The 17,489-nt window shown below is 47.1% G+C and overlaps 7 protein-coding genes across 7 annotated transcripts; 1 reads left to right on the top strand and 6 right to left on the bottom strand.

The window, feature by feature from the left end:
* Positions 1-44: 44 nt before the first annotated feature.
* On the bottom strand, positions 45-1,458 carry BJ212DRAFT_1318774 (uncharacterized protein). Its single transcript, XM_041334334.1, has 3 exons — positions 1,195-1,458; positions 966-1,146; positions 45-921 (listed from the first exon to the last, which is right to left on the bottom strand). The coding sequence occupies exons 1-3, from the start codon at positions 1,230-1,232 to the stop codon at positions 232-234; spliced, it is 909 nt and encodes a 302-aa protein (XP_041199481.1). The 5' UTR covers positions 1,233-1,458; the 3' UTR covers positions 45-231.
* A 286-nt stretch (positions 1,459-1,744) lies between these two features.
* BJ212DRAFT_1511773 (biotin synthase) lies at positions 1,745-3,718 on the bottom strand (the record flags this gene model as incomplete). The annotated part of the gene is made up of 9 exons (XM_041341648.1): positions 1,745-2,315; positions 2,373-2,389; positions 2,439-2,613; positions 2,663-2,738; positions 2,788-2,930; positions 2,954-3,032; positions 3,086-3,356; positions 3,410-3,430; positions 3,487-3,718. The coding sequence occupies 9 exons, from the start codon at positions 3,716-3,718 to the stop codon at positions 2,178-2,180; spliced, it is 1,152 nt and encodes a 383-aa protein (XP_041199480.1). The 3' UTR covers positions 1,745-2,177.
* Positions 3,719-5,117: 1,399 nt separating this feature from the next.
* BJ212DRAFT_1259881 (uncharacterized protein) lies at positions 5,118-5,987 on the bottom strand (the record flags this gene model as incomplete). Its single annotated transcript, XM_041330063.1, has 1 exon — positions 5,118-5,987. The coding sequence occupies one exon, from the start codon at positions 5,985-5,987 to the stop codon at positions 5,118-5,120; it is 870 nt and encodes a 289-aa protein (XP_041199479.1).
* Positions 5,988-6,050: 63 nt separating this feature from the next.
* Positions 6,051-7,425, top strand: BJ212DRAFT_1444168 (ribosomal protein S27-domain-containing protein; the record flags this gene model as incomplete). Its single annotated transcript, XM_041337925.1, has 4 exons — positions 6,051-6,053; positions 7,065-7,176; positions 7,232-7,342; positions 7,400-7,425. 4 exons carry the CDS (start codon positions 6,051-6,053, stop codon positions 7,423-7,425), a joined length of 252 nt encoding a protein of 83 aa, XP_041199478.1.
* A 3,308-nt stretch (positions 7,426-10,733) lies between these two features.
* Positions 10,734-13,776, bottom strand: BJ212DRAFT_1258638 (uncharacterized protein; the record flags this gene model as incomplete). Its single annotated transcript, XM_041329954.1, has 12 exons — positions 10,734-10,832; positions 10,889-10,936; positions 10,994-11,030; positions 11,294-11,325; positions 11,376-11,504; positions 11,557-11,853; positions 11,974-12,203; positions 12,695-13,000; positions 13,045-13,063; positions 13,113-13,273; positions 13,327-13,614; positions 13,680-13,776. 12 exons carry the CDS (start codon positions 13,774-13,776, stop codon positions 10,734-10,736), a joined length of 1,743 nt encoding a protein of 580 aa, XP_041199477.1.
* Positions 13,777-13,819: 43 nt separating this feature from the next.
* On the bottom strand, positions 13,820-16,463 carry BJ212DRAFT_1318717 (histone deacetylase complex catalytic component RPD3). The gene is made up of 13 exons (XM_041334333.1): positions 16,321-16,463; positions 16,207-16,259; positions 16,075-16,150; positions 15,899-16,016; positions 15,765-15,839; positions 15,607-15,714; positions 15,523-15,553; positions 15,319-15,460; positions 15,178-15,270; positions 15,021-15,129; positions 14,833-14,973; positions 14,614-14,781; positions 13,820-14,560 (listed from the first exon to the last, which is right to left on the bottom strand). The coding sequence occupies exons 1-13, from the start codon at positions 16,369-16,371 to the stop codon at positions 14,049-14,051; spliced, it is 1,677 nt and encodes a 558-aa protein (XP_041199476.1). The 5' UTR covers positions 16,372-16,463; the 3' UTR covers positions 13,820-14,048.
* A 101-nt stretch (positions 16,464-16,564) lies between these two features.
* On the bottom strand, positions 16,565-17,383 carry BJ212DRAFT_1258665 (uncharacterized protein; the record flags this gene model as incomplete). Its single annotated transcript, XM_041329958.1, has 5 exons — positions 16,565-16,654; positions 16,705-16,728; positions 16,785-16,826; positions 16,878-17,137; positions 17,200-17,383. The coding sequence occupies 5 exons, from the start codon at positions 17,381-17,383 to the stop codon at positions 16,565-16,567; spliced, it is 600 nt and encodes a 199-aa protein (XP_041199475.1).
* Positions 17,384-17,489: the final 106 nt, after the last annotated feature.

Raw genomic sequence — 17,489 nt, 5'->3', positions numbered from 1 at the left:
AGCGAGCGTTAGTCAGGGTTTGATCCACAGCCGCCTGCCAGTGGTGGCCTGATATGCAACATTACCACACTCTCTGAACAGCACTTTTGATTGGTTTTACGTGCAACAGATGATGGCGGTAACAGATGGGTGTTATTCAATATTACTGACGTTTAGGGCACATTTGATGATCCCTGGTACTAAAATGTACAATATGGTTAATGTGACCGCTCGTCGTTGCATCGATCAGCATTAATCCATAGCGACGCTAAAGGCTGTATCCTGCAATTCTTTGACAGCTTTTTCCCGTACCATCTCCCAAATGATATTCCGTTGTGCTCGAGTATCTCCAAGATTTTCCCTAATCTCCTGAAGACGCTCGACATATTCCCTCCCATCGTCTTGTAGCTCCCGCAAAGTTGCTAGAGACTTTTCTAAACTGTCCTGCTGCATCTCCGGGGAAGCAAATTGTGACGGATCAATCACAGGTGGACCATTGTCAGCATACGAAACCAGGAAAAGCTTATGAGCTGTTGGGGTAAGATCTGGAGCACGGGCCATTCTACGTTCCTGCTCGTCTTCTTCGTCTTCAATATCTTCCTGCTCTTCCTGTTTCGGGATCACACGCTCCTCGTCCAGTCGTTTGTCTGGGTCTTCGCTGATGACCTGCCAAAGCCTCCCCAGAGCACGTCTCATGACCGCTTCTCCTTCAATAAGACTATTGGTGGCGTATTCCAGTTCGTCCAACAAACTTGACCGAAACGAATGCGTCACAGACTTATCCATGACGAATGACGCGAAACTGAAATGCTGACCGATAGGTGGTGGGTAAGGAGCGAGGAGTGGTGGTGAAGGCGACCGCATATGAGGAAGGCAAGGCGGGGAGGGCGATCTTCTTTCGGGTAATAGACATTTAATGCGTTTACGGGCACGATCCTCAGCCTGGTTGAAGGTTAAGAATGTCTAGAGTAAATAACTTGGCTCACCTCCCAGTCGTCCATGCCAGGACCCCATGCAGCCATTTTTCCTTTGCGAACCCATCTACTGCCTTTTCTCATTTTGTTTCCCCAGTTGCCGTCCACAATGCTGACCGCCAAGTCGTCGTCATCTGAACTTAAGCCTTGCGAGGGGTAATACCACGCGTTGTGATCATTGAGGACCAGCAGACTAAACAGGTCGTGAAATCACTGAAATACACGCGTAATCGGGGCTAACCTCATTTCTTCATGGGCTCTTTTTGGTGCACTTTGCATAGTATCTGTTGAACGTCGAGGATTTGATAGACCAATAATAAATTGTAGAAATCTGACCGATATCGCTGAGACCGGCAATTTCCGGTCTCTGTTGGACCGAATTGAGTGAAGCTTCGCGGCTGAAGCGGTACTACATGAAGGGTACTTATACATTGACAACACAGTACTTGTCGGGCAAGATGAGGTAGGAAGTCTTTGTCAAGGTACGAACGAACACTGCTCAGAAATTTTAAGTACAGCTAACGTATCTCTGCTATCCCAGTGTCTATCATGATGCCGCGAATAGAGTCAACTTGCGGGATCATATCGCGATCTGTCACCATGACGCTATGAATAGAGGCAACTTGTGCGATGATACCGCGATCCGATACGATTATTGCCGAAGTATTAATTAAAGCGCCAAGAGTGCAGTCCAAAGTGAACAATCATGCATAATACAGACTCCGAATTACAAACTGGCGCAATGATTGATGAGTCTGCAGGAGACCCGCTGGATGAATTATGTATGCGATGGGACTTGGCCACAGACTAACGTTTCACGCCCTGCGTGTCGTCTGCCAAACAGGCTACAATGTTTGGCGAGAATGGAATGAGCTTGTCTTCTGTATACAATGATCAACAGGCCATGAAGCCCGTCTACCTTGACTTCATACGGCTTCTGACTTCTGTAACAGGAAATGCAACACAGTGCAGATGCAGCACACTTTCCGAGAAACGAGGAGGGCTATATTATAACAGCTTTTCCAACTGAAGTCAGCTGTACCTGAAGTGAGTAATATTCGCGCGAACGGTTGCACTTGGGGATCATCGCCGGTGAGTCAGCAGGCGTACGCCATGGTCACAAAAAACGTAGATGCACATACATACAAACCGCTGGCCTACCAACATAGCGAAATGATGTCCCTTGCTTGCATCTCGTAATGAATAGCAAATATACCTGGGATTCTATGATGACTCTGCCTGCGACTCTGAGACTATTCTCGTAGTTTGCGGTCCTAGCGCAGCGCCTTCCTTTCTTGCGACGCTTGCTTGCTCAAAGCTTTGCATTCCCTCTAGACCCCACCTACCCATCATTGCCTTGTCCTGCAGCAAAGTTAATTCCTGTCAGCTATATGCAAACCTGAAAAATCATAGATCTACCTCGTCCCACGGAGAACCTTTGTCAACCATTAGCAAGCTGTTTGCACGTGGAGAAAAGATACATACATGGAGTGGTCAACATCTGTTCTCCCGTGAACACGGCATTAGCGCCAGCCATGAAACACATGGCTTGCTCAGATTCACTGAGCGTGTTTCTCCCTGCTGCAAGTCTGATTATTGTTCCTGGGAGGACAACACGCGCGGTGGCGATCGTCCGCAGTAAAGTATGATGAGCGACCCGCTTTAAAAATATGTCAGCTGAAACATAGACATAAATGAAAGAAACCCACTTCATTTCCTTCGAGTGGAGTGCCTGGTATGGGTACGAGTGCATTTACAGGGAAGGATTCAGGATGTTCCGGCATACTTTTGAAAAGGTTGTGAGTGACAGTTGAGCAGCCGAGCACAAACATACTTGGCAACTTCTTGAATCAAGCCGATACGATCCGCATCTGACTCTCCGAGACCTAATATACCGCCAGAACAGACACTTATTCCAGCATCTCGAACTGCACTAATAGTGCCCAAGCGCTCGTCGTATGACCGCGTCGTGATGACCTGAAAAAGATGCAGGCAACAACTCCAAAATATAACATATAGCAAACCTGCGGGTAAAATTCACGCGACGTATCAAGATTATGATTGTATGCAGTGAGGCCACTAGTCAAGACAAATGTGAGATGAGTTGAACTTGAGAGATAGAAAATACATACGCCTCTTTCAATTGTTTTGCTTGCTCTGGAGTGAGCATGCCAAGGGTCGTGCAGACTTCCATCCCCATACCCCGGACCTCTCGAACCATTTGAAGAATTCTTTCAAACCCTCTTTTGCGTCCTGCGAGGTCTCTCCATGCTGCACCCATGCAAAACCTTGTGCTTCCATTCTCTTTGGCCTTTCGGGCTGCTTCGATGACAGGTTCAATATCAAGCAAACGCGAGGCCTTCGTCGGAGTGGAATATCTGGACGACTGAGAACAGTACGAGCCTGAGTAACCGTGTCAGATGAAATATCGTTTATGGGCATGATAGGCTCCCTACAGTCCTCAGAACATCCACCAGCTATAGTGCAACATTTCAGACAATCATAGAGGGGATAGAGCGGGAACAAAGCGCACTCTTGATATTCATAAGTGTGCATAGCTGGATCTTGCTAGGGTCATGATTCTGACGATGGATGCTACTTGCGCGGAAGACAAGGTCTAACAGAGGACTGTCGTAAATCTTTTGGATTTCTTGTCGCGTCCAATCATGTCTTTGGGGTGTCGAGCGGGGTGCATGGGTTACAGTTGCAAGCGATCTGCTGAATCTGGGAGCAGATAGTCGAAGAAAGCCAGCACTGAAGTTCATGTTAATATTGGCCAAAGACAATTTGAGGTAGGCCCGACTAGGAGGCCAATTTCTACGATGTATATGTAGTAGATCTATAATTGTGGTCTGATATGAATCGCGGTCGGTCTAGAATTTGTTATCACCGACAGGTGGTGATTGTCGGGACTTCGCGAATTCCCCCATGTCTTACAGTAACGATCAGGGAACCAGCAAACAATCATCTGCCAATAATCTACATACTTCCATGACACAGGATGATAGTGACGTGTCGGTGTGTTAGTAGTACAATGTCTATGCTACAAGCTTCTTCATGCCATAACAGACGAGTGCGATTACAAGTGATGCGGTTTTTGTGTAAAGTATAAGATATCTGAGCCAGGTATCAGCGAGAAACACATGCATGTGTGGAGCCTAATTATTTGGAGAAGGGCGCTGAGCACTGAAACCTGTTTGATTTCAGATACCATCGCAGTGTGCTGTTGGGCTCACCGGAAGAGTCATATTAGTATGTGGGGCCGACGGGCTTCCAGCGGACGATTTTTGAATCTTTGAACGCCTCGTCATGTTTTATTGCCCCGGCCGACTGTCTCCGTCTGATGGTTAGGAGCATGAAGTAGTACGCTTAGTACCCTTCTTCTCCCGTGCAGCTGAAGGTCCAGGGGAAGCCAACGAGATGTCCCGCATGGCATTAGACAAACACGCATCCACTTTTTGCGCATCAGTTGTCTTCCGTAGTACCGCTGTCCACTGCCGATGTGTGTACGCCGCTAATTCACGGGAATAGAGTGATTTCCGTTCTTCCACGGATTGGGTTGGCATGCTGGAAGCTTGATGAAACCAAGAAGACTAAGAGTGAGAATATGCAAAGCGACCACAGGAGATCAACCTTATATAACTCGTGACTGAGTAATCCATGTTGACTGTGATTCTGCAGGCGCATCGGAGCCCAGCATGACGTTTTTGGAGTTGCGCATTGATGTCGACCCCGGGTACTTGATCGGAGAAACTCCGCCTACGCCATCATTACCAAGGACGTCGACAACATCCAAGGCCTGATGAAGCCATATAAGACTCTTCGAAATTCAGAATGCTACACAGGCGCTTAGCGCTATACAATTACAATAAAGCTATAGTACCGAGAATGTAACACAACAGGAAATCGATAGTAAATGAAAGTGCAAAGATAAAAGCCATGTCTGGGAGTGCTGCACACTCGATCTGAATCAAAGCTACGAAAACAAAGCAATAAAAGCAATGCAAATGGTATGATAGACGTTAAACGGTGTAGTATGGTAGAAGATTGTCCGGATTGTTGTTCGTGGTTTTTTTGGGCATGAATAGGCGTACAGGCAAATAGTGCGATCTCGTTGTAACTTCATCAGCGACAAGTGATCAAGGGAGGCAGGCTGATAGCCATTTATGCACGGCGCCAAGCAGGAGCAGACGGGCCGCTCTTGGTCTTGGAGGGTGCACCTAGCATCACACCACCGGTGAGAACAGTAGTCTTGCCACCATCGTAAGGGGTGACTTCAGTCTTGGAGGTGTCAATAAAGGCACGAGCCTGCCTGGCCCTCTCGCGACGGGAGAGTCGGGATGACTGACTGTCGCTTTTAGAGGACAAGGTAGAGGCAGTCGTCGCAGAGAAACAGGAGTCCGAATCGGACGAGCGGTAGCTGGAGCACGAGTCAGTTGATATAGCGGATAGCGGTGATTCAGAACGTGGAGGAACAGGGAAACGGTCAACGACAGGGGTCATCCAAGTGGGCGCACTGACTTCGTCAGCGATCAAGGCGAAAAGTTCATCATCATCTGTGCGATCATTCTCCAAGAGCTGCTGGGCAAATGTCTTGGATTTGAATGGCAGCTGGTTGAAATGTGTATGGGGTGCCGCGGAAACGGCCCGAGCCATCAGCTCCTCTGACCAGATTGTAATGAGCTTAGTGCCCTTCCCGAACCGCACAGAGATGCATCCTGGATCAACAAAGAAGTCGAACTCACGTCCGCCCATAGCCGCAATCCAGTCGAACCACTGGACACCGGATGCAAGGCATGCGGCATATACGGCACGTGGGGGAAGACAAGTGGGGGAGAGGGTGAGGCAACGCCGGCCGGAACCGCGAAGGGGTTCCTTAGGAGCCCAAGAAGGGGCGAAGAGTGCAGTTAAGTTTGCCTCGAGCGCGAGCTGAAGTCTGATGATTGTCGCAGCAGGGTGCGTAAGAATAAGAGGACGAGTGAGGTAGGCGATGGCCTGAGCGAGAGTGACGGAAAGGCCTGATGTAGTGGTCATGATTGCAAATGAGAAAGCAATTGGAAAGATTGAATAGGTGGAAATAACAGAAATCGCCCTGCGATGGTAGATGCGGGAGTGAAGCGCGCTGAAAAGGTGCTTGAGAGTGTGACACAGTCTTCAAGCAGTACTGAGTTTTGATTCAGACGGAGAGATCGAATGTGAGCAAGAGACAGAAACGTCTGAAATGATATTAATTATGGTCACATGAAGTTAAAGTAAAAAGCTGGCTCACCTAACAGACTAAAGAGGAGGCCATAAAGCAGATTAGTTGAAAACGAAACGGAAGTCAAACAGATGTATAACGAACCTGGCTGCAAGGATAGAAAGTTAGTGAATTGATGACTGGATTGTCAAAACCCGGATGGAGAGTATGGGAGGTTATGGGGCAAAGCTTTATACGCATGCCATGCCAAGAACAGGCGCCAGACGTAAACAAAGGCATGCTGCTGGCAGAGCGCTCCCTCATAATGGTCGTGAAGTGAGAACAAAAGGACCTTGAATAATTTCCTTTTTTGACAACAATAGTGGGAAGGCATTTAGCACACGTACTGCCGTAAATATCTGCAGCAGACACTTGTGACAACAAAAAAACATGTTTGCGCCAGACCTTTACGTCTTGATACCCAAGGATGCTATTGTTTTTTCTGGGAGGAAGCCTATCTTCGCATCAGTTCCTTAGTCCTTATCAGAAACACCGCTGATGATGATCTTTGAATTGAAGCACAGGAAAAAATGTTCCAAGCCTATCATAATGGAAGGTGTCTTTCTTTTATATGGCCTGACTAGGAGAGACTGTCGGTCATCTTGACAGTTGACGAGGTCGATTGGCCAACAGGACCGACTGCTCAGAGTCAGTACGACGCGGGGCGGACGGTTCCGCAAGCTTAGTCAGATTTGAAGTTCTCAACTCTGTCTTATCATCATCGGCCTTTCTCTCATCCTCGATCGTCAACGTATCACTCGAGCTACCACCTGTTGTCAATACCGTTGACCACAAAACCACCTAAAACTCTTCAAAAATGGTATGCTGCAAATCCGGTTTATTTGTGCGAAATCCTCACAAAATCCGCCCAGCCTTTGGCTGTCGATCTATTGAATCCCTCTGCAGAACACGAGCGCAAGCAGCACAAACTCAAGCGTCTCGTGCAATCGCCCAATTCTTATTTCATGGATGTAAAATGCCCAGGTGCGTCTAGTTCCGTCAGAGCTGACAACACTGATCTTACACTATTTTTTGCTAGGATGCTTTGCTATTACTACTGTATTCTCCCACGCACAATCAGTCGTGCTTTGCGGCTCGTGTGCGAGTGTCCTCTGCCAACCTACGGGTGGTAAGGCGAGACTGACCGAGGGTATGTTATTGAATTGTGAATTACGATGCTCATAAGGCACCAACACCACGTTTTCAGGTAGTTCATTCCGTCGGAAGAACTAGATGCTACATTCTTCAAACTTCCACACTTCACGTCACATTTCGCGCCACCTTTCCACCCTTGCTCAAAAGTCATTTTCTAATGTGGTGTGCTACTGGGTTTGGATTGTTGCATTTCCTCTTCCAAAATCTGACTTGTCGTTCATGTACTTTTTCATCGGAAGGTGTATATAATCTTCTGATTCGTTTAGCCCCACAATTACATCAACAGCATGTCATGCGCCTACAGGCGAATGATCGCTGTCATGGCTGTACACGTTCCAATGGGGCCACTCGGCTACCTTGCCGTCTTAGCTCATCCCACTTTGACTGGACCTTAAAGCAGTGTCCAACACAATCTGTTGAAGGAAGCCTAATGTTAAGTGGTCGATGCGTGTCCAGTACAACTGCTCAACATCCTTGAAAGTCACTGCATTCCGCGCACAACTTTTTATTTTAAGCCCAATCATAGCAGTTGGATAGTACACAAAACAGTTGACCTACTATGCGCGCGACCTTACGACCACCACACGATGGATTGATCGTAAGCGTCAGTTTTCAGGGTGGTGCTACCGTACTTGCTACTTATCATATTTTTTTTTTTCGCATCCTTGTGACCTAGGTCCACAGTTATGTATTACCAGGTGCGAGAGCGCGAGAAGTTGCACATGAGGCGATTGATCCATATACATGTACAAAGCGGTTCATTTGATACGCGGGTTATATGAAGCCAATATTGCAGTCTAGTGAGCTCCATGTTACATAGTACTGTCGCGCCCATTTACCAATGCACGTTGGAGTCATCTGACTTTCTGGCAGAACTAAACCTTGTTAAGACATGCTGAAGCTATCACATTCCGTGAGCCGCGCCAAGTGCTCCAGGGCCGCGAAAACCACTGAAATTTCAGATGGCAGTTCAGGCCGCGTTAGCTGCCGCGTCTGAAAATTCAATGGTCTGCTACCGGCAGAAATTTTCCCTTTCGATGATCGCATTGCACTTAAATCCGTCCCTTACAACGGTTAGCCCTTCATGAACCTACATGACATTTCAGTGAGTTAATCTCCTATCTTTTCCCGGATCTACTCCACTCCAAGCGACAATGCTTACTTTGGTTGACTAAGGCAGAATTCAGGAACCAAATGCTGAATGGTGTTATATCTAGCACGAACGCTTTCGTCATCTGTCCATCAAGTTCACCGCTCCCTTACAGCCATCCTCTAACAGTATGCCTCTAGTCTCAGATGATCCCGCTTGGTGGCCGGCCATTGATGCGAGCATCGTTTCCAGCTATTTCATAGGTTCGCGGAGAGTCTGTTGATTGATGGCAGTGATATCCTAATCCAACCTTTGTCGTGGTTTTGCAGTGGCCGCCTCTGTTGGAGTATGGTACGATTGGGGTGAGCGACACTGGTATCTAAGACCTGCTGAAATTCTTATAGTATTTGCAGCACTGACGTTAGTACAAGAGGTAAGTCGATGTCATTTCTGAAGCTGTCATCTCTGAGAATGACTTTACTTTACAGATCGAACTGATCTGGGTGAGTAGCGTCCTACGTCAGGAGAACAACATTGATTTGCGACAGAGGCAACGTTGGTCTCTGATGACTGCTTTGTATCTGTGTGTATGTAGCTTGCATTATCATCGTGGTCGGCAACTCGCGCTTACTTGAAAATATTCTAGCTGCGCTATGTTGGATTAGTATATGCCGTGTATGTTTAGAAGGTTCAGCATTGTCGTTGCGCTAATTTATCATTTCTCACAATCAGGATCAGCATATTGGGTATGTCTCCTCGCATACACCATGTTTATTTCCTCTGATCGGCGGCATACAGCTCAAGTCCCGACAATCCCGTTGACAGATACAGTGAGTGTTGTGCACCGATGCCTGAAATCCCTGTATATTCAACTGCACCCTCATGTAGGGGTGAGTGAACTTCTTGGCCAGCTTGTTGCTCCAACATAATGATCGCCACAGCTGTGAATTGATTTGGAATGTATGATCCTCCGAGGCTGGTTACTAACTGGATTTCTCAGGCCGTGTTTTCTTTATCACATTAAATTGGATGACTTTCATTTCGACTGCAATGTTGGGAGGTGAGCTCCACAGCCCCGATATGTTGATCAGTGATATTGACTGAAACGATGCAAGTCATCATGATCGTTCGGTTATATGCCATGTATCAGCGATCCAGAAAGGTGCTGATACCTCTTGTTGTCACCTTCCTGGCTCTCAGCATCATCAATGGGACGATTTCCGGAAGAGTAACCAGGAATAGTTCAGCAGGTAAGCATTCATTGTGGATGAAAAACTAGTGTACTACGCTCATCGGCAAACACCAGTGGTGCTCATTCTCTCCGGCAGTTATGTGTGCTCCCCCAGCTTTGACGGAAATGGCGTACTTCTGGTTGACATCACTTGGATAATCGGTATTGCATGGGAAGTCCTCGCACTGTGTCTTGCAGTCCGGATTGCTATAAAACACATCCGTGAACTACGACGAACATCACCAGGAGGAGGGTTTCTGGGGGACTGTATCACGGTGCTGATAAAAACTCACGTGGTCTACTTTATGGGGTGAGTTCATAATGTTCATGTAGTTCTTTTTTTCGTTGAAGTTCTGAACTTGCTAGTTTTGTTGCTGTGTCTTGTTTCGAGATCGGTTATTTATCTCCAATGCTTTCAACGGTACGTCGATACGACACTCACCTCTGTGTGCGAGCATGATTTATCATTTTCATAGAACCCATATTCTTTGGAGACTCAAGTTTATCTTGGCTTTTCTCAGATTTTCACGCTCGTACAGATGGTTGTGCTGGGACCGCGCCTGATCCTCAGTGTTCGAGAATTTAACGCTACGCTCGTGGCCGATTCCGATGCAGGAACTGTCATGAGTTCAGTCGCTTTCCAGGAGCGCGTGCATATCACAACTGGCAATGGTGTGTAGCCGGGAAAATGCTCAATGTGATTAATACTTGTCGGATACTCGGAAGGGAGCGGGACAATTGCTTTTTGTCTTCAAGTTTCGTCGTAGTGGTTATTTGGTGTCACGAAGTAGACTTGCAAGAGAAATAGGTCTGGACAAACGAAAAAAAGTATTGTTGTATCACTTGGGCAATAGCTACAATTATTTGTCTCTGTCGCCCTCAAAGAACAATTGCATGTATACTACAGTAGTGTATCCGAGGGTTCAATACTCCTTGTCGAGAATCCTGTCATACGAGACAGAGGAAGTATATACAGGGTTTTGAAGGTTCGTAATTTGTTGTATGGGTATGAATAACAAATTCTGGTTGTACCTTTAAGTTAGTATCATACAGATCACATGTACTCTACAGCTTTGCCTTGTTTTCAGTAGGACCTCGTACGTCAGCCCGCACCACACCCTCTTGACAAGTGGCCGCAACCAGGTTGCCAGCTCGTGAGTACAACTTTATATAGCATCAGAAATTCTGGGGAGGTTGCGGTAATGATAAACATCACACACCCTGCCATGAACCACTGCTCTACCGGATGCAGCTCGAGGACAAACAACCTACAGGAGGAAAGATATGAACAAGGATGACTTTTCAATAGATGATAAGACACCTACCACATAGAGTAAACCATCTTCACAACAAAAGTTGTCACTGACAGCAGTTAAGAACATGTACATTGGGTCAAGTGATCTAGAGGAAACATACTCGTAGTACCATATGGAATGATCTAGTGTAGACTGGGTGAAGTCTGTAAGTAGATTTGAAGGCACAAAACAGCAGCGTACTCACGGTCATTGCATGAGCATCAGGGCCATTTGACATCCGCTTGAGTTTAAGAGCATCAGATGCAGCAGAGATACTAGACATGGCAGAACATGAGAACATTCCCCGTGAGTCGAACTTCGGCTGCTTACAAGTTGAGGTCCGAAAGGTATGCTAGAATACACTGATGATGTGGATTAGACAAAAATCAACTAGCCATGGGCAACATTCTACCTTCTGGTAAGGTGCTCCATAATGTGACGCTTGACCTGTCCGAGCTTGCACCCAATGCATGAATGTTTGAGTACCGTCTTCGGTAGTCAAACCAGCCCTTCTAACTGCAATTGGACCATTCTCCCTTTCCTAACGGCAAGGTAAGCTGTATTGCGGACTTGAGTAGTAGGGCAAACATTACAAGCGCATAAGACAATAATATGTCCCGAACTTTCGAAGGAAGGTCCTCCCTCGTAGCTCTGCGTCTGAACAGCACCTCCTCAAGCTCGCACTCCTCAAGTGGGGGCACCTCGGGCATGGGCCATTGATGTGTAGGCTGCCATGGTTCCGGCTTGTGGTAGGAACACATTAGCTGAAATATTATCTTTCCATTCTGAACTGCTTTGACACTTCGGGTAGTGTATGACCGCCCTTCCCGTAGCCGCTCGACGAAATATATGATAGGAATAGCGGGAGATGCGCTCAAAAGAAAGTAACACTAAATGCAATTGAGTATTGTCGCTCAAGAAGTTGAACATGGGGCTTACGTGCAAAGACTAGTGGGTAACAGTATTCCATTAACTTTCACCACCAGGATGTTGAAAAAGTATGCTCTTACATGCAATCCGAACACGGGATCGACACAGTTGGTGGCGGCGACTATTGCTTGTGAGATGACCTGCCCTCCGAAAACGCCTCGAGCCTTCGTGGGTTTGAATAATGTCTTTGACCGAAAGAGATTTACTTCGATCTGCTCAAGCTCCAAAGAGGTGGAAATTTTGGAACTTTCAGCTTGGTTTGGATCATCCATAGTAAATGCCTGGGTTGTAGAACAACTTATTCGTGTGGCTTGGGAAGAAAGGCCTAGTCTTCGACGAGTCCAGTGCTAATACTTCCAATAGATCCGCCTCAGCCAGTGGGGTGTTCCGGGATAAAGTAAGTACCGGTACCTACTTCCAGATAAGTTGGCGATATTAGTATAAAGCCGAAAGCAGGTGAATTTCACCGGCCCACTATACTGTCGCTGACCATATGTACACGACACCAGGTGATCGGAACCCGGCTATTACAGCCTATAGTCTATGATAATCGGGTGAAAAATCACAGGGAACTGTCTTTTCCAGGTTTTTTTTTACCTTGGGACTGGTAATTATAAAAGATGCGCGTGTGTTCAAAAATTTGCAAGACGAGTGTATGATATTTACGGTTAGACTGTCCTGGACCAAGATCCCCTGAGTCACGTACTGAGTATTACGTCTCTCAGCCGAGCGCTTAAACAAATCAAAAGACCTCGACGTCGATGGTGAATCCACATTCATGGCAAATTTGTCGACCCATACCATCTCCGAGGTCTTCCGTTACTCCGAAAACATGTTTGTGCTCCTGGTCTTTTCGTCTTTGCCACACACCTTCTCTAGTCCGTCTGCGCAAGTCTCGAAGTCCTTCTTCGAATTTCTTGTTCTTCTTTTTCTTCTTCTCCTCCGTTCGACGTTCCCATTCAGTGTCTAGAGCCTCTGGTGAACCCCATTTCTTCCACGCAAAATCTTCAACTTGACATCGCAAGAAGAGCATCATATTCGCAAACGTCGATTTATGAGGGTTGGCTTTGAGTAGATGGGGTAGCAGCTCTCGATCCCGAAGTTCGGCTAGACCTATCAGTATATGCACTACGACCAGGTCAGCGACTCACGGTCAGTTAAGAGGTAATCCTTATCGTCTGTTAGAGAGGACAAAAGTGTAAGAAAAGCGAAGGCTTACTTCTTTGCATTCAGTCTTTGTCAACAAACTGTATTTCTCTGGGTATTCATCCTTGCATTTGTTACATACCAAGCATCCAAATATCTTCTTGTATGTATAATCGATGTCGATAGACTGGCATTCTCTGCACTTCGGATTCAGGCTCGGATCCAAGTACATCGCTGTGATACCACTACCATCAGGACCTCAAAAGAGAGGAAAAAGTAAGGCTTACGCGGTTCCAAGTTCTGCTTGGCTCGTTGTCTTTCTCGCTCTCGCTCCTTCGCCCTCGAGTCTTCGTCCACCTCCTTCCCATCCTCAACCAAAAATCCACCTTTCGAGTTGACCATTTTAGACAGGTCATATTCAAAGTACTTGCCGAGGCGTGAGTCACGCTTCAGTGGCTTAGGAGCTGTCGGTGAAGTGGACACAGCTGGTATCACTTCGAGAGGGCGTTTCTGGTTCGGATTTGGCGTAGATGACGGGCCTGCCTCTTGTTCTCGTTGTCTCTGTCTTGCTTTTGCTAAGAACTGCGTTAGCTGAAATATGGACTGGAACATGGGCACCCTTGTCATCACTGGCATGTACCTTTAAGGCGGTTCAACTCAATGCGCTTGATTTGCTCGGGTGTCAGAAGTGAGTTCTCGGCAGTCGAAGGTGGAGGATGGACATTCCGTCCTTCCATCACTAAATTGTTCGAGACTCTGAGTGATTGCTGGTTCTAACAAGGGTCGGAGACAGTGTTTCATTGCACATGACAAAGACTTCGGTCTTACGGATTAGGAAGCTGGGTATTTTTATGAGTTGAAACGGACTCGGAGGGGCCGCTGAGCAACTGCTAGCATACGTCGTACGTATTGTCTGCGAGCTCTTTCTCGATGTTCGATTAATACATCGGTAGCATAACGACAGCAATGATAGCAAGCAAGACACAAAGTGGTCAGCCGAAGCAAGTCATCAACTTTCTACACTTGTTGCCGTAGCGTCATCAACAACCGCCGCTGTACCGTTTGTTTTTGGCGACTGATCACCCGAGTGGTGATCTGTCGTGCCATTAGCAGCGACTGGTTCGATAGGTGTGGGCCCGCTTTCTGTAGTCGTTGGAGTATCGACTTCCATCGGCAAATGCCCGCTCAACACAGGGCGAACCATGGTGGTGTGTCCACTAGGACCAGCCCCATGGGTCGAGCCTGCAGCGCCCGAACTCAAGATGCCCACACCGATACCAAACCTCCTTCCACCAGCAACGTCCGCCTCGCTTGAGTGGCTTCTCGGTTCGCTGTCACGACCCCGATGCTGCGTGTGGTCTCTACGCCCCCCCTCTCCCTCGTCATCCGAGTCAGACAGTTCTCCGTCCGCTTGGATGCGAGAGTCCAATAGCTGTCGGTGTCTCCTGGCATCCGGAGGGATCAAGTCTTCGTCCTGATTAAGGTCATCCATGTCGTCGTCTATCGGCATTTTTGGGATATCTAGTAGTTTGATGAACATTCCAACGCCTTCCCAACACCTTCGAAATCCATACCTGTTATATGAATACCAGGAGGCCCTCCCAAATGTCGCAGATTGTCGAGTACGATATTCTTAACACGTTCCAAGTACTCTGGCGTATTCATATCCTCTGTATTTGACGACCTCACATCTAATTCATAGTCGGGTCCAAAATACTCGTAGTATTCATTCACGGGTATTTCTAGATCACGTCAGTACGAAGTGAGAGTACCGTATTGGAGAGAAGGCCAACCTGGTGCCAGTTCAACGCCAGCTGCGAGACCGGTTTCATAGGCCCATGCCCGACTGACATTGCGCATCGTATAACCCCCGCCTCCAAGCAGTAGCAGAGGCTTGTTGAAGGACTTTACAAATTTAACACAGTTGGCGTGCCCTGGATAGAAGTTCAGAATGAGTCAAGGGTAGCACCTTTAGTCATACCTCGCATAGAGAGGTTTAGGCAGCCGAGTTTATCACCCGACAAGGAGTCTGTTCCACATTGGAGGACAATGGCCGACGGGTCGTACGATGCCATGACCTCACGGATCACCTGTATTGAAACATATAGACGCCAGCTGGAAAAGAAAACTTCACTCACAGGTTCGAACACCGATTTATAGTTTTCGTCCGAGATTCCGTCACGCAATGGAAAGTTCAGCGAATAATATTTTCCTTTGCCTATTCCTATGTCCTGATAGGTGTCAACAATATCCCAACAACAGGACAAAGTAACACACACCCGCAATTCGCCAGTTCCTGGAAAGTACTCGCCATATTTGTGGAAACTGACCGTCATGACCCGGTCTGTAGTGTAGAACGCTTCTTCCACCCCGTCGCCGTGATGAACATCGACGTCGATGTAAAGGACTCTGGTGTGATATCTGGTGGGGTTCGATCGTCAGGACCATGACAGAATTAGACTTTGCAATTAAAAAGCGCTCACCGGAGCAACTCAAGAATACCCAGCACGATGTCTACAACACGTAATTAGCGTGGAAATAGTTGTTACAGAAAGAATCTGTATGACCATTAACATAGCAAAAGCCGCTTGCTTCACTTTTCTTCGCATGGTGAAGACCGCCGGCCCAGTTTACAGCTATATCACATTTGTCTCGACTTAAACGGGCAGCACCCTCTGCAGGACGCATGAGCGTTGATTTATCATACCCCGTGAAACAGCATTACCCATGGAACCTCCGGCTGAGATGGAACAGTAGTCGAACAGCCCATCGAAAACGGGACAATCATCACCAACATTGTCTGCGAAAGGAAGCAGGATAGTTAAATGACATGAGAAGATACGAGGCGAAACAACTTGCATTTATGTTGTTCTTTTATGTACGAATTCATATTGCTGGGGGTGATGCGACTGAGGAACTCGACGTATTCGTCAGAGTGAAACTGTGTCATTTCGCGTTTTGTTGCAGGTTTAGCACGCTGCAGAAAAGTGAAATCTAGATCAAGAGAACGTCCATGCATTCGCAGGTGCACTCACAAATATCTCCATTTTCTTGTACAGGCCATAGTTCATGACCAAGGAATGACACATTCGTATACGAGTTGGTTTCATCCTGTTCAAGGCAGATAATCATGTCACAACCCTCAGCCTGACAGTGCCATAACTCACGGGTGCCCGGGACCATAGTGGAAACCCCCGATGTCCGAGTCAAAGAAGTAACACTGACGGGGAGGTAAGCATGATCTAATCGAGGGATTTCTGGCCGCAAAGAAGACGACTTACTACTCTCTTCTTCTGACTTTCGCCATCGAGGGGTATCATGTTTTGCGACATGTTTATAGAATGAACAGAACAGTGAAGGACTATCGGTATTTAACTGCCCAGCAGCCTCGAATTGCGTTAACGATGACTTTTGTAAGTCGAGGCACCCTGAGCACACGTGATCCGGCAACGGTTTGGATTCAACAACGCAGTATGAGGTACTATTGTACTAGTTGTGAGGTATGCTATACGACACACTCGAACTTCAGATTTTTGCCTTTCCCAGCAGTGCTTCACTACCTTTGTAGACAAGAGTGGATGGGGCAAAACCGAAATCATCGTTAAGTTTGATGTCCTGCGCAAGGACTTAATGGAACTTCCATTCGCAGATGAAAACCCACTGACCAACTCTCCTGCTATGACCCGAACCTACGGATTTTAGCATATAAGCACCTCGTTTGCATCATGAAACACTACGGACAGACCATGGACCAATGATGAACTGCATGTAATCCTGCAAACCAGAGCTACCAGTGGGCGGGGTGAGAAGATCATCCATCGCCGTTCTCAATTCTTACCTCTCGGCCAAATGTTGTCTCAAAGGTTTGCATGAAAGGCGTCACGGCGTTCAATGTTAGTGGGAGGTCGAGATTCGCCGTGGGTACTACTTCTTCAACGCGCGAGATAACTTGCTTGAGGGCCTCTCGAGCTTCTGAGAGATTGTTCTCCATTGGTGTATTACGGATGCGGGTGTCATATGAAAAGATATGTGGGGCGGGCCCTGATACACATTCGATGAGGAGAGTAAAATGATCTCGCGCATGCCGCAAATGTTTTCCTGTGGACAGTCTCTCAGTAACTTGCACAAGTTCGTATTGATCACATGAAGTGTAGTATCACCAATAGTTGACCCTGGAAGGAATTTGGATTGAGCAGTAAGCTGGTCGTCGGAAGTCAGAATATTCTCCACAAGATCAAGGGCCTGTTGAAGAACAGTAGTCGACACAAATTGAAGCTGAATAAGGGGAGAGAGGCTAGCAATATCACTACCGTTTGGGTGAGACGAGTCTACTTCAGTGACCATGGTGGAAACTGACATGGGTGCTTTCAGGCTACTGTTCAAACAAAATTTTATCTGAATCACATTTGCAATGAGGCTAGCCTCGAGGATAATTCATGACCGAGGCTAT

Source organism: Suillus subaureus (genome assembly GCF_016647635.1).
Source record: "Suillus subaureus strain MN1 chromosome Unknown BJ212scaffold_2, whole genome shotgun sequence".
Lineage (NCBI taxonomy): Eukaryota > Fungi > Basidiomycota > Agaricomycetes > Boletales > Suillaceae > Suillus > Suillus subaureus.
The sequence above is the reverse complement of the archived record's forward strand: the minus strand, read 5'-3'. Positions and strand labels throughout refer to the sequence as shown.